The sequence below is a fragment of the Antechinus flavipes genome, chromosome X (genome assembly GCF_016432865.1).
Source record: "Antechinus flavipes isolate AdamAnt ecotype Samford, QLD, Australia chromosome X, AdamAnt_v2, whole genome shotgun sequence".
Classification (NCBI taxonomy): Eukaryota; Metazoa; Chordata; class Mammalia; order Dasyuromorphia; family Dasyuridae; genus Antechinus; species Antechinus flavipes.
In genome coordinates this window covers 81,810,618-81,825,109 of record NC_067404.1, presented here as the reverse complement: position 1 = coordinate 81,825,109, position 14,492 = coordinate 81,810,618, and the positions used below count along the sequence as shown (strand labels likewise).

The following is a 14,492-nucleotide window of genomic DNA, read 5'->3' as shown; positions in this document are numbered from 1 at the left end:
ATGCGTTAATGGATAGCGAGCAGGCCTTGGGGTGGAAGACGGGGGCCCTTCCTGCGAGGGAGCCACCCCAGCTGTCAGCATTTCCACACAAAGTCACACACCCCTGCCAGTCCGTGCACCCGTCAGAGTCAGGCTCTCCGCCACTGTCAGTAGCACATAGTCGGCTTCAGAGAAGGGGGTTCTTGCCCAGTTCTAAGCCCTGGTCCGAAGCTAGAAGACAAAAGTGGGGTTCATGTGGTCTAAAAACTGAGGGGGGGAACAATTTGCCAAGGATCCCACGGGGCCTCTGACACGGGCTGCCGGCCTCCTGGCCCACCTCCCTCCCGGTTCCCAAAGCTGGGAGCAACAGCGCCTCACCTGGGCCAGTCGAGCCCTGCTCATGTTGTGATGCGGCGGCCCCAGCCCCCAGGGTGAGACCTTCGAGGCTGGACTGCCTCCTTCCTCCCAAGAGGGGCGACTGGTTTTTTCCCCTCTTCTCGCAGATAAACAAGCAGAGCATTGTTCCGCCCAGCGGCCGCCCTCCCGGCCCCTCTTCCTGGCGCACCGGGCTGCCCCGCCGGCCCTTCATGTGGCTTCCACGGAATGTGCTCTTTGGGGGGAGGCAGGAGGAACGGCAAAAGTAAACACAGCTAATCGAGGCCGGGCCTTTGTGCTGCTGCTTATCCAAACACTTTCAGAGGAGGAAAGGGCCCCCATCGACTTCCAGCCTCCTTGCCTCCATCCCACTTTTTATTGAGCAACAGGAACCACGGTTGCCTCAAGGAGCACCTCCATGCTCTTGGGTCTCAGGGATGCAGAAAGGCTATGGGATGCCAAGCCCCGAGACAGTGGCAGCTGGTCCTAGAGTCGGGGAGGCCTGAATTCAAATGTGGCCTCACTTTTTGGCTCTGTGACCTTCAGGAAGTCACTTCACTTTATTGACTGCCTCAGTTTCCTCAGCTGTAAAATAGGGCTAGTAATAGCACCTGCCTCCCAAATGTTCAAATGTGGTGTTCAAAGGTAATTGCCAAGCCCTTTTCACAGTGCCTGGCACATAGTAATCACTGTGTAAAGGCTATTGTCATCATCATCATCATCATCAGCTCTTAGCTGCTCAGACTTGCACAAGGCAGCCTTTGTTTCCTCATCTATAAAAGTGGGTTTAGATCAGATCATTCCCGAAAGTTGGTGGTGGAGGTTGCCTCCTGGAGAATGGCTTGCCTTTGCAAGGCCCTCTGGGATCATCCCTTCCACCTCCCTCTTTGTTTTCCACTTCTGCCAATCCCCTGTCATTGAACTTTCACCATCCCCAGACCATTTTCTACCTTGGTCACCTTGACTAAACCCCTTCACCTTTCTGACCTTCAGTTTCCTCAATTGTAAAATGAGTCAGGGAGTAGACTTAAAGCTCCTCCTCCTACTTTAAAACCAGCAAAGCATATTGTCTTCATGCTTAGATTCCCATCTGGTTGTCAGATGAGAATGGCCAAAAGTGCTTCATCACATCCCCCTTTCCCCAGTTCTCCCTTTTCTTCTTACTCTTTTCCTTGTTCTCCCTTTCCTTCTTGCCCTTTTCCTCATTCTCCCTTTTCTTTTTGCCCTTTTCCTCAGCTCTCCCTTTCCTTCTTGCCCTTTTCCTCATTCTCCCTTTTCTTTTTGCCCTTTTCCTCAGCTCTCCCTTTCCTTCTTGCCCTTTTCCTCATTTCTTCCTTTTCTTCTTGGCCCTTTTCTCACTTCTCCCTTTTCCTCCCTCAGTTCTCCCTGCTGTCACTTCTCCCTTTTCTTCAGGGCCCCTCCCCTTTCTTCTTGACTCTCAGTTCTGCTGAACTGAGAGAGGTTTGCAGACTGACCCTGACCCAGACCTACCTTCTCACCGGTCCTGAGTTATCTGAATCTCAAGCCAGGGTTGAGGGGATAGTGTGGCCCAACAATGCCTCTGCTCGACAGCCTGCCCATGCTCCTTGTGCCTACGCTGAGACCTGGCCTTACCTGGGGTGGCCTCGATTTACTCTCATCACCTCCCTGGAGCACAACATGGCCAGACTTCAGTCTTCAACTTCCTCCTCTCTCTGCCCCATAGATCTAAAGCAGTGCCCCCAGTCCAGAGGCAGAAAGCCTGCTAGAGTTGGGCCTGGCTGAGGTCTTCCTCCTTTCCTAGGCCATCAAGTCCATCAGGAAGGAGGCGAGAGACCCAAACCAGTGGCTTCGATGACCGGGGCTTAAGAGAATGGGGCTGTCTTGGGGGACGTAGTGGTGCCACAGGGAGCCAGGCAGGATTGCAGCCCCCATTTGGGCACAGGGACGCCCGGGTCTTGTTTTGGAAAAGAGGGAGCTGTCTGTGGGGGTGCCCGTGGTGGGGAGGTGGGGGAGGTGAAGCTGCAAAGGGTGATCAGAGCCAGCTTGCAGTGGACCTCAGAGGGATGGGGGAAGCTGAGGACTGCAGCCTTTCTTTGGCCAGAGGGAGGGTGCTGATTGTGAACGGGTGAATGCCATGATGAGGACTGTGCATTAGGCAGATTAGTCTGGCAGAGTTTGCGGGCTGGCTGGGGCAGGGGCAGGACATCCTGGCTGCAGGGAGGCGAGGAGGGGCCGGGTGCCGCAGTCCGCATGAGGAGGGATGAGGGTTGGGAGCGGGGCCGACGACCGGGGAGATCGGGAAGGGCGACTGCCGGACATTTGGTGACTGGCTGGTAGGGGTGCAAAGGAGACTGAGGAGGCAGAGGATTTTGTGTCTGGAGGACTTGGGGCCCAATGAGGGGCCGCCATTAACAAACCCAATCTTTAGGGAGAAGGTGATGAGTTTTGGACGTGAGTTCGGTCCATCGGTCAGCAAGCATTTGCTAGGCATGTACCTTGTGCCAAGTACCGAGGACTCAAAAGCCAAAGCTAAAACATCCTCACCCTCTGGGAGCCTGTGTCCCAAGGGGCCAACAGGGTGGCTATGGGGCCCTGGGCCTAGCTGGGAGGAGGCCCAAGTGAAGAGCTATGGCTCATCCACACAGAGGGGAGTGCCGGGGCCATAGGAGCAGAGGAAATCACCAAGGAGCTAACCATCAAGCCACCAGTCACTTATTAAGCACTTAGGAGAGCTGACCTAGGAGGCAGCAAGAGGAAGCTGGGAATGGCTGTATACAGCAGGGCCGGGCAGCTGTGGGGCCCCGGCAAGAAGCAGCACGGCAGTGCTAGGGGCCAAACCGCTCGCCAGGGGGAGTGGTGGGGTGGCAGAGTAGCAGGGGGCAGCCTTGCAGTTAGGAGACCTGCCTTCCCATGCTGCTTCAGCTCACTTCCTCCAATTACATGAGCCAGGGAGTTCATTTTTCAGAACCTTGGTTTTCTGGTCTAGAGTGGGGACACATGCACATCCACACTCCTGGGTTTCTTGTGAAGTTCAAAGCACCAGAGCCCTGATGGAGCAGAAAGTGGGGTGCTGAAGGGATGCCAGCAGCAAAGGTGGGCCCTTTGAGGCCCGGCACTAGGGAGCAGTGAACCAGCGGGCTGTATACCACCTCCTTTCCTCACCGGGTAGCTGGCACTGGGGAGACAGAGCTGGTCTGTTCCCGTCCGCCCCACCGGCTGATCCCCGAGGGTTCGGCAGTACCCAACGAAGAGCAGGGGTTGGCCAGGCCCCTGGAAGCAAAGCCTCTACTATCCTTTTTGCTCTCCTCCCTTTCACTTGATCTTCTTGGCTCCCACCAGTCCAGTGGGTATTCCCACGATGGAGACGATGGCTCCTAGATCAAAATAGCCAGCCCTTGTGAAAGTGGAGGCCTGATACTTCCACCCAGATGTTCCACACAGGACAGCTTCATGGCCAGATCTCATCTCTTCCCAGCCACCCCGTTTCTGTCAGGGGTGCCCTTGTGCCAGTCACTTGGGCTCGGCTGTGAGCGCCGCCCTCTCCCGCACCCCCCCCCCAGGTGCTCTTCAGTCGCCAAGTCTCGTCAGTGCTGCCGTCTCCTTTCCCTGGTGTAGTCAGACCCTCCTCACCTTTCTGGGATGCTCCCACCAGGCTCCCAAGCGGGGATTTTCCTGCTTCCCATTTCTCCCTTCTCTGGTTCACTTTTGACATGGCTATTAAATCAGGCTTCCTAAAACACCTCAAAATCCAACCATATGAGTCTTCTGCTCAAGAAGACTCAGTGGCTCCCTCTTACCTCTCTTCAGCATGGCATTAACCCCTTGCCCTGTCTGGCTCTCTCGTCTGTCTTTGTAAGCTGACTGAACAGCAGTCCCCTCACGCACTCTGGGTTCCAGCTCCCCCCAATTCTTAGCCTGTTCTTCCTCCTGGATGATGCTGTATTTGTTTTTCCCTCCCCTCTGCCCCTGTCCACCCTGGGAGAACACCGGTTCCCAGAGGGCACCATCTGGTCAGCATGTGTCTTCAGGAGCCCAGCCCGGGGACTCGGCCCAAGAGACCCCAATCCAATGAAAGGGCCCGGCCCCGAGGGACCTGATGCTTTCCTCTGCCTCCCCTGGGCTTCCCAACAACCCCTCACAGTAAGGAAAGCAAAGGGCCTGGGAGTCTGAGGGAGGAGCAGCTTCTCGGCCAAGCCGGGCTCCCTGTGGGGACGGAAAGAGCTCCCGGTGCAGATTGGGCAGGACCACCAGGTGCCCCGGGGGTGGCGGATCCAGGACCAGCCACTAGAGCCGGGGAGCAGAGTGGGAAAGCCCAGGCCCCTGGGCACCAAGGGAAGTGCAACCTTTGCTTTTTGAGGTATCAGAGGATTGGGAATCAGTGCTGGGGGATGGCCCGGTAGGAATGAAGCTCTGGAGTTCTGGGGTCCCACTCCCAGGTCAGTGGGGACCGGCGGGGCCGGAAGTGGGCTCTGGGACCCATGGTCCGACCCCCTAGAGGAAGAACCTGCAGACCCGGAGAAAGGGCTTCTCTGAGCCCACATGGAAGAGCCCAGATTAGAATGGGGTCCCTCTGAGGCCCCCCCAGTTCCCAGAGCAGGAGGGGCCTCGGGCAGTTGCACTTGTTTTCCCCAGCCACTCCAGGGAGTGGTCCTCAGCTCCCTGAGCATCACCACCCACAGACGGGCAGCTATGGGGGAAGCCTGGGAGCTCCGCCACTTCCTCCCTTCACCCTTTAGCAAGTGTTGCCCCCTCCCTGGGTCTCAGTTTCCCTCTCTGCGCAATAAGAGCTGCTCCTAGTGGGGACACCTCCCCCCTTCTCTGGACGGAGTCTGCGCGTGCCCCCGCCTTGGCGGGCCGGCCGGGAGCCCGTCAGGGAGCTGGATGGGCGGGGTCCCCCGGACCAGGAAGCCGTGGAATTCTTTGAAGCGCGTCTGGGTCCCGGGCGTTCGCCTCTCCCACTTGGACGTGTATTTTTAAAAATTCCTTTTGGACACCCGCTTTATCTTTCCCAAACATCACTTCCTTGCTCCTTTCCTGAGTCCTCGCCATGGCCGGGAGCCCAGCCCGCTCATTGGCTGCCGGGACGGGGCAGGGCCGGAGGGCCCGGGGGGGCTGTTTATGCTGCCCGCCTGTGCCTCCATCCTTCTTTCTGCCAGCCACCGCCGAAGGGTGGCCCCAGCAGTCCCATGCGGCTTCCAGGAGGATACGGGGCCCCGGATGCCCCCGGCAGCTGCCCTCCAGCCCGCCAGCTCCCCCCTCTCTGTTTTGGGAACCGGGATGGCCAAGGTGCAGCTGAGCATCCTGGATTGGGGCTTGAAGGCTCTGCCTAAGCCTGCCAGTGGTGCCCTCGATGGCCCCCACTGAGTGAGGGGCAGTGGATTGGACGTCAGGCTCCCCCGGGGTAGTCCTCCATCCCAGGTGACTTCTGTGGTAGGTGTATGAGTCTTGTTCCTCTTCCCTGGGGTGTGGGGTGGGGGGGCGGGTGCAGCAGGAGGTCTGGGAGGAACAGGGAGCGAGGCATCTGCCGGCGTTACCATGCGAGGTGGCGAGAGGCTGGCAAGGTGTGGAGGGCAGGGCTGGTCTTCTCTTGGCTCCCGAGTTCCCAGGCTTGTGGGCCGGCTGGGCCCCTGTGACCCTGAGCTGAACCTGCACATGGATTTTTGGCAAAAGCATCCCCAAATTAGATGGAGGCTTCGTGTCTTAGTTTCCCCTGATTGTAGAATCACAGCGAGGCAGCAATGGTGTGGCCCAGAGATACCTCAACACCAGCCCCCAAGTCCGGTCCCATCTCGGCCTCACCCTTACCGTTGGGGCCTGGGTAAATCACTTCCCCTGAATCTCTGTCCTGGGCACCCACCACTTGGCCTTACAGGGAAGGTGCCAGCTGGCACTGGTGCAGGCAGTTTCCTCCCTGGGAGTACCCTGTCCCAGTAAAATGGCAGGTTCTGAGGCCATCCTATCCTTCTCCCTCCTAAGAAGCCTAGGATTCAGGGAAGAGAAAAATGACACCCAGAGGGGAAGGGATACTGGCCGGGAGGCCCAGAGTCTCTGCCTTAGCCGCCCAGGACTTCATGCTCCCAGGTGCCACAGCGGCACCTAAAGGATGGCCTCTGAGTCCCCCATGGGCCTGGGGAAGCCAGGCCGGCCTTTGCTGACAGCCTTTCCTGACGTGTCTGCGGGCCCCCTGGGCCTGTGCGAGGACAAGCAGGGTTATGGATCATGAGAGTAAAGGAAGCTATTACAAAAGATCCGGGGGCCCTCTGATACAATGTGCCACCCCCAAAAGCCGATGCCAACTTAGGCTTTGCAGGGAGAACCAAAGGGGCCGGGTCCCCATCTCTGCCCTCCTCCTTGGGCAGAACCCCCTGGGGGCCACCAGCCGGCCCGGGGACTCGGGCCTGGAGATTGTCCCCTGTGATTGACTGAAGGTGCTGGAGTTGGGTCATGTAGAGAAAAGACTTTGGAGACACAATGGACAGGAACAGGGCTGAGCCTTGTCATGGCTGGCTCCTGAGGGCAGAGCCGGAGTGGCAGGAGGCTCCCAGAAGGGAAAGGCTACCGTAGGGGGCCGGGTGAAAGCGGCCTGGGCCACCAGGCTGACTCAGGGACAAAGGTCCCACCTTGGAAGCTTTAGGTGGAGGCTGGGGCTGGGTCTCCTTGTCGAGAATCCCCTTGAACAGTCCTCAGGGGCTTGGTGCTCCTACAATTAAGCCAACACCACATGGAGGTCCCCCCCAGCAAGGCCCCAGCTCCCCAAGCAGCCGGGAGGTTGAGGGGCCTCACCTATTGGCAGCAGCCTCTCAGTGGGCTATGGGCGTGGCCAACCAGCACCCACACTGGGCAGGGCCTGGGTACCGGACCCAGGGAACAATTGGTTCCTCCCGGGCTGGGGTGGTAACTTCAGGCAGTGGGGTAGGCAGGGGAGACAGCATTGGGTTGGGCTGAGAGGCTCCGGCTTCTCAAGTCCCAGCTCGGCCGCTCACAGGCTGCGTGACCTTGGGCAAATGCCACTTCTGGGGGCCTCAGTATCTCCACCCTGTTCCTGTGATCTTAGGCTGCACTGGAACAGGCAGACAGAGCAAATGCAGGGAGACAGGAGTGAGCATGGTGTATGTGCGCGTGTGTGTGTCTGTGGTCCTCAGATCTACCCGCGTCTTTTTTTTTTGGTCCCACTGGCTGACAAAGGCCATCTGCCACTGTCCGTGGTGCTTGAAGCCCCCATGTGTTTAAAAGTCCCAGATGTTCCCCCGATACCTTTTCCCGCCCCCCGCCTCGGTGCCCACCCACACTCTCATCTGTGCCCAGAAGGTGCAGTTAAGGCAAACAGAGTCCAAGCTCGCCTCGTCTCAGTGTGGGCCTGCTTCATCCCATAGTCTGGCACCTGGGCCAGGGGAAGGGGCAGCTCCCCATGAAGTTGGGCTCGTGGCTCGATCGAGTTCTGCGTTCAAAGTCTTTAGTCCCTTGCAGGAAATGAGTCCCTGGCCCCTCGTTTCCATTCAGTGCAGCCAAGCCTTCCCAAGGATCAGGCCCTTCGGGGAGCTGGGAGCCCCCTTCCTCCACAGATAGCCCACATCTGTGGGGGCAGCTTTGGGAAGGTAGTTGCGATGAACGGCCTCAGTCGGCCCCTTGGCTACTTCTTCCCATCATTCCCGGTTAGCCCAGACATCCCTCCTTGACTTGATGACCCATCCAAACACTCGTCTAGTGGCTACATCTTGTGTTCCCCAGCCCACTTGCCCAGCAGCCAATGAGCAGGGCACGGAAGCAGGCCTCAAACCCGGCCCTGGGACTCTGGGTCTTGCTGTTGAGCCAGAATCACCCCATTCCCTCCTGCCAGGGCCCTCCCTTTTCTTCCCTCCCCTTCAGATCAAAGGGTACCTCTCCACCAGCTGGGGTTTGCCCTTTCTCAGAACATGCCTCGGTCACAGACTTTCATGGAGGACCCGGATTCTAGCTCTGGCTCTGCTGTACTGCCCGCATGACCTTGGACAATTCCCTTCTCCCTGGGTTCTAAATGAGGCCTTTGTAAAATGAGGAGCTGGACTCGTTCTCTGAGATTCCTTCTCGTTCCATCTGTGGTTCCCATTGGCTGGCAAAGGTCATCTGCCACCGTCCATGGTCCTCAAATCCCTCCATGGTTTTTTCTAGTCCCACTGCTTGGCAAAGGCCCTGATCCAGTACCAATGGATCAGCCATTGGCAGGTCCATGCAGAGGAACCTGGGAAAAGGGTGAGCTCCCTGGCAGCCCACTGTTTCCTAAGGGAGCACGGATGCAGTCCTTCACTGGGTCTGGTGGAGCGGGAGAGCGTTGCCTGAAGGGTGGAGGGGGAGCTCTGGGAAACAATATGGAGATGGGGCAGGGTGCATGTGAACGTGTTCACATTGCCTCATGTGCATGTGCTAGACTGTGCAGTTCTGGGGTGCTTGAGGGAGGACGGCCGAGCCAGAGTGGATCCGTGGCAGCTGAGAGGAGCGCCACGGCCTCATTTGAAGGAGCCGGCCGTGTTTGGTGCAGGCTCCCCTTGGGACACGGGACGGGCTGAAAAAAGTCTCCCTGGGTCTGTATGGGGGAGGGGTCAGCTGTGGCTGGGAGGAGAGCCTCAGGCAGTGGATCTGGATGGCGGGTTGTAACCAGCATCTTCACGGACAGAGCCAAACCCTTGGTAGGGGGTGGTCCCTGGGGGCCCACAGGTAGACGCTGGGTGCCCCTCACCGTGGCTTTTGGTTGGACCAGATGGCAGCCGGGATGCCCCCTTCCCCTTCTTGCCATTTGGGCGTTTGGCAATGCTTTGAGGAGATATGGCCTCTGGGGGACTTGCCAGGACTTCAGGCGTTGGAGGCAGCCGAGGGTCCCGGGGCAGGCTGGGAGGGGCCTCTGTGCGGGCTTCCTCGAGCCTTCCCTGAAGGAGCAGCCTTTGGCATCCCACAATTCCCGTGCTCACTTCCTCTTGGGAGCCCAGCCAGACGGGCTTGTCCAGGGCCCACCTGAAGGCCTAGGCGAAGGCCAGCTGGGCCATCCTCCCGGGCTGCCCTCTCCTCTCAAGGCATCCTCAGGCATGCGGGGGAGGGAGCCGGGGTGGGCCGGAAACTGCCTGGGAAGTGATTTCAGCCCTGACTCCCGGGCTAACTTCCTCCCTATTCTTGTTGGCAGGAGAACCACCTCCCTGGCCAGGCCGCATTCATGGCACATGGCCAAACTGCTGGAGGGGCGCCCCGAGACGGCCACCACCCCCATGAACTTCTCTGAAGACCCCTTCAGCTTATCCTGGCACTCAGGCTGCGACTCCAGGTGAGTGCTGGCTTGGCCCTCCCACATGGCAGCGCCCCCAGCAGAGCCCGGGCCCGCCGGTACCCGGCGGCCATAGCACAGGATTGGCCCTTGGATTCCCAGCCAGGCCAGAGAATGGCCTCAACTCACTGGCTGAGTTGAGAGGCTCCTCCCGGCCTTGGCTTCTTCATCTGTCAAAAGAGGCAGTTAGGGAAATGGAGGCATTAATGGCCAGTGCTTTCCGGGTCAGAGGACCCGGATTGAAATTCCGGTTCTGCTCCTTCTGAACCATATGACTGTGAAGAACCTACTCAGTCAGTTTCCCTGGGCCTTGGTTACTGCCCCGTTATTAGGGTGCTGGACTCAGTAGTGTCCAAGGTCCCTCTCCAATCTCCCTGTTCCTTGGGAACATACAGCATCAAGGCCATCGTTGGGAAGTCTTTGGCCCTCCAGGCACCAGGGCCAAGAGGGATCCGGGGCTTTGCCTTCTGGAGGATCGGCTGGCTGACAGCACTCTTCACTGGGGCGGGCACCTCGAGGGCCAAGGGCAGAAAGGGCCCTTGGCTAGGAGTAGGAGATGGGCCCTGGGTGGTACCCGGGGGCCCTGGAGCCTGAGCTGGGCTTCCCGGGACTTCCTTTGGGATCCAATCCCAACGGGGTACCCTGGGGCACAGAAGGGGCAGCTCCTCCATCTCTGTCTTCCTGAGTCACAGTATGGGGGAGAGCTGAGGGACCCACTTTAAGGGGTTTACCCAGAGTCACATGACTGGCAGCTATTGGAGAGACACTTAGGAAGTTACACTAGGAGCTTGAACCCAGAGCTAGGGACCAGAGTGTGGTGCTCTTTCCCTGACAGCCTGGCCACCTATGTATTGCCCGGCATAAGAGGAGCCAAGTGCCCCTGCTACCCAACTCTGGGTTCCTGGGCCTGCTGCCCAAGGGCAAAGATGGAAGGCTGGTACTAGCCTCATGCCCTTGCCTTCAAAGGGGCAGGGCATGGCAGTGCAGCTTCCACTGACCCCCATTGCCATGGGCTCATGGTGAGGGCTCTTGGGAGGCTGGCCCCGAGGGAAGGGATAGCCAAGGTCCAGCTGGCAGGGCAGGGATGGAGCGGGGCGCCCCCACTCAGGCTGGGCGTGGCCCGTGGCATCCATCTGGATGGTCCTCTCCTGTGCCCCCCATCTGTTCTCTCCAGCCTTCCCTCAGCCTTTCCCTTCTCCCGTGGCTCAGTATCCCTCCCTCTGCCTCCTCTGTTTCCCCCCTCTGATATCCTTCCTGTTGTCACCAGCAGGCCAGGAGCAGTGGGAATGGGGTGGGGAGGGAGTGCCAGGGTTGCTATTCCCAGGTGAGAGATGAAGAAGCTGAGGTTTGGGGAGATGCCCAGGAGTGCCTAGCCCGGACATGTGCCCACACAAAATCTGTGATTCCAGGGCTCAGCACTCTCGTCCTTCGGTCCCCGCTGGCCAAACCTGGGTCTCGTCTCCCTGGCAGATGCTGCAGGCCTCTGCCTGGCCCCCCCACTTCTGAATGCCCCCCTTCTCTGTTTCTGCAGTGACTCGTGCATGCAGTGGTGCCCGCTGTCCCGCCACGGCAGCACCGAGAAGAGCAGCTCCATTGGCAGCATGGAGAGCCTGGAACAGCCCAGCCAAGTGGGCCCCGAGGGCCACATCTCCCCTGTGGAACAGAGCGCATACCAGAGCCAGCGGGATTCAGCCTACAGCTCCTTCTCCGCAGGCTCCAGCGCGTCAGACTATGCCCTGCCCCTGCGGCCGGAGGAGACGGCAGCCTCGGACTGCAGCCTGCCGGCCCTCGGGCCCCCCAAGGCTCCTAATGGCCTCTGCTTCCACACGGGGCCCGATGGGGTGGAAGTCTTTGGGGCAGCGGGACACCAGACTCCCAGGTCCCAGCCTTCGCCTGGCCCCCAGGAGGGTTCTCTCCCTCTTCCTGCCCAGCTCCCTGTGGCTCCTGCAGGTCCCCCCCAGCCTCCAGTAAGGCGGGACAGTCTCAGGGCCTCCAAGGCCCAGTTCCACCAGACAGAGAAGCGGAGGGCCTCAGTCCCTGGTGCTGCCTTGTACCTGAAGGAGAGATGGAACCCCGAGGCCCTGCTCCCCACAGAGCTCCCCGCTGGGCCCTGCTGCCCCTGTAGCCAGCTCCTAGAGCCGCTCGAGGACCACTGGAAGGGGTGTCTGTCTGCTGAGCAGTACTGTGTGGTGAGCTGCCCGTCCGAGCCGGGCCACAGTGACCCCAGGCTGCTGCCAAGGACGGGGTGGTCCAGCCCGGCCCACGTCATGGAAGAGCCCCCATTATCCAGCAGCCCCGGTGGGGAAACCGAAGAGGAGGAGATGGCCACCGCCACCTTGACCGCCATCCCTGCCCGCCTGACGGGATTGGGTGGCCACCGTCACAGTGCCCCTGAGCAGCTGCTGGCCTCTCAGATCCGGTCACTGCGCCTCGATGCCGAGAGGGATGGGGAGAGTGAGGAGGCTGAGCTGCAGGCCAGGCAGGAGGGGCATCGCTGGACCCTCTCCCCCCTCCACAGTGCCCACCTGGGACAGCAAGGCCCAGTGGCTGGAGCCCAGACTAAGCCTAGTGAAAAGAGGCCCCTAGAGCAGGTGAGTGGCCAACCTTCGGGCATAGAGAGCGCGGCCCCCAGCAGCCCCGTGCCTGGGGGAACCTCCGACCAAGCAGTTGCCCCCCAGTTCCCTGGCCCGGAGGCTGCTCCTCAGCTGGCTGGCTCCAGAGAGGGCTCGGAGGTCAAGAACAGCCGTCCAGGAGATGCTCGCAGGAGCCACGGGCCGCGCTACCGCTCCGCCCAGCCCCGGCGCAGAAGTGAACGCTTTGCCACCAGCCTGCGCAATGAGATCCAGAGGAGGAAGGCCCAGCTGCAGAAGATCAAAGGCGACCCAGAAGAGCCAGAGCCTGTGCAGGAGCTAGAGGAGCCTCCACTTCCTGAGACTCCCCAAGCCACCCCTGTGACTCCACCATCTCCACAGCCTCCAGCTCCTGCAGCCTCCCAGCCCGCCCCCCCTCCTGTGGCCTCCCCGCCAGCCCCGCCTCCTGTGGCCTCCCCGCCCCTCCCTGCCCCTCCTCAGATACCCGCAGTGCCGGCTCACCGCAGACTGCCCAGCCCAGGGGAGCGTTTCTCCAGCCAGCCCCGGCCTAATGGCAACTTGCTGAGGGCCAGATCCTCAGAGTGCTTAAGCCAGGCCACAGAGAGCCGGGAGCTGAGGATGGCACTGGAGCGCCCCGGCAGCCCCGGCCAGAGGCCCTGGCAGCCCACATCTGGACTCCACCCCTGGTGCAAAGCCCCCGGGCACGGGCCCCCCAAGCCCAGGCCCCAAGCCGGCGTCCGGGGAGGCCGTTGGCGATGGTCTCCCGAACGAAAACTGCAGCCTCAGCTGCCACCAATCCCCAGTGGGGTTTTGAACCCAAGCGAGGAGCCAGGAGGCGCTTCTGGGGAGGAGGGTGTCTTCATGCCCTTTGCAGATAGGAAGAAGTTTTTTGAAGACACCAGCAAGCTGTTGCCACCCCCAACTTCAGCTCTTGGACACAGTAAACCCTTTGCCCTGAGGCCCAAACCGCTGGAACCTCCTAGCTTCCAGCCAGTGGCTGCGGGCTGCAGGGACCTGCGACGCCATTCGGTGGACCAAGCTTACCGCCCCTCGTCCTCCCTGCCCGTGGAGCCGGCCGCCTACCCGGAATGCTTTATGAGCAAAGACTTGGAGCAGCCGGTGTGCTGCCAGCCACTGGCGCACTGTGGAGAGTTCGAGTGCCTCCGGGCCTGCTCGTACCCGTGCAGTGTTCAGGGAGCTGTGGGCCACGATGCCTGCAGCTACTGTCCGGGCCTGCTGAAGAGAAGCGTGCTCGGTGGCCACCGGAACCACCACTGCCACCAGCAATGGGCCCGCTGTGCAGCTTGTTGCCACCCTGGGCCCCAGCACAAGGTCGGAGAAGAGGGCAGCCCTCCCTGGAAGGCCAGGAATCCCTTGCTGAAGGTCAGTACCCGGCCTCCCATGGGGGCGAGCCTGGGCCCACGGCTTTGCATGGGAGCACCAAGCAGATCTCATCCCCTCTGCCCTCCTTCCTGTCTTCAGCTCTCGGGGTGACTCATTCCCAGAGGCCTCCCAGATCCCATTCTCCACCAGGGCACTCGAGCAAGCCACATCCAGGGCTGCCTGGGTCGCCCATCCCCGTGTCTGTCTCCCTTCCTGGGCACCACTTGGGGTTCTTGTGATGTCAGGTGGGATGGAGCCAGGCCTTGTCCTGGAAGCCCCCAGGGAAGGCCTCTTCCTCATCCAGCTTGGCCGGGCTCAGCCATTGGCTCTGGCCTGGTGGAGCTGTCTGTCCCCTGCACCAGAAGGGACCACACTGTGGGCGTGGAGGGGGGTGAGGTGGTCAAGGGCTGGGCCCCTGAATGCAGCACCCAGCTTGGGCAGCCGTGGTGCCAGAACCGCATTCAAGCACGGGTGGCTGTGGGCTCTTTTTTCTTTTTAATTTTTTTAATTTGCGAGGAGCCCTTGGCTCAGCTTCTCTTGATTTGTGAGACAGTTACTGCAGGAGGGAGAAGTTGCCAAAGGCCTGGGTGGGATGTGGCTGGACAGTGCCGAGAGCTGATTGGAGAGGTAGATGGCAGCCAAGCCCTGGGGCCAAGAATCTTGGGAGCACAGAAAAACTTGTCCTTAAGAAGCACTGGCCTCCACCACAAAGTGTGTGCCCTTCTGCAATATGTCTTGCAGGGGAGAAGGGGGCCCACCGCTTGGTCTTGGGTTAGCACACCATAGACAGTGGGAGGGTCCTGTTGGGGCCCTTGCCCCCTTTCCATCCTGGCCCTCTGGACATCCCTGCCCAGAAATAGCTTCCCAAGGGGAGAGGGTGACTTCCCAGAACA

The 14,492-nt window shown here is 60.3% G+C and overlaps 1 protein-coding gene across 1 annotated transcript in view; it reads left to right on the top strand.

Moving 5' to 3' along the window:
• SHROOM4 (shroom family member 4) overlaps positions 1-14,492 on the top strand; it is a 133,424-nt gene that overhangs the window by 99,234 nt on the left and 19,698 nt on the right. The window contains exons 3-4 of the mRNA XM_051969185.1: positions 9,488-9,625; positions 11,157-13,599. Of these exons, the coding sequence (XP_051825145.1) occupies positions 9,488-9,625; positions 11,157-13,599 (2,581 nt within the window). The remainder of the gene's footprint in view (positions 1-9,487; positions 9,626-11,156; positions 13,600-14,492) is intronic.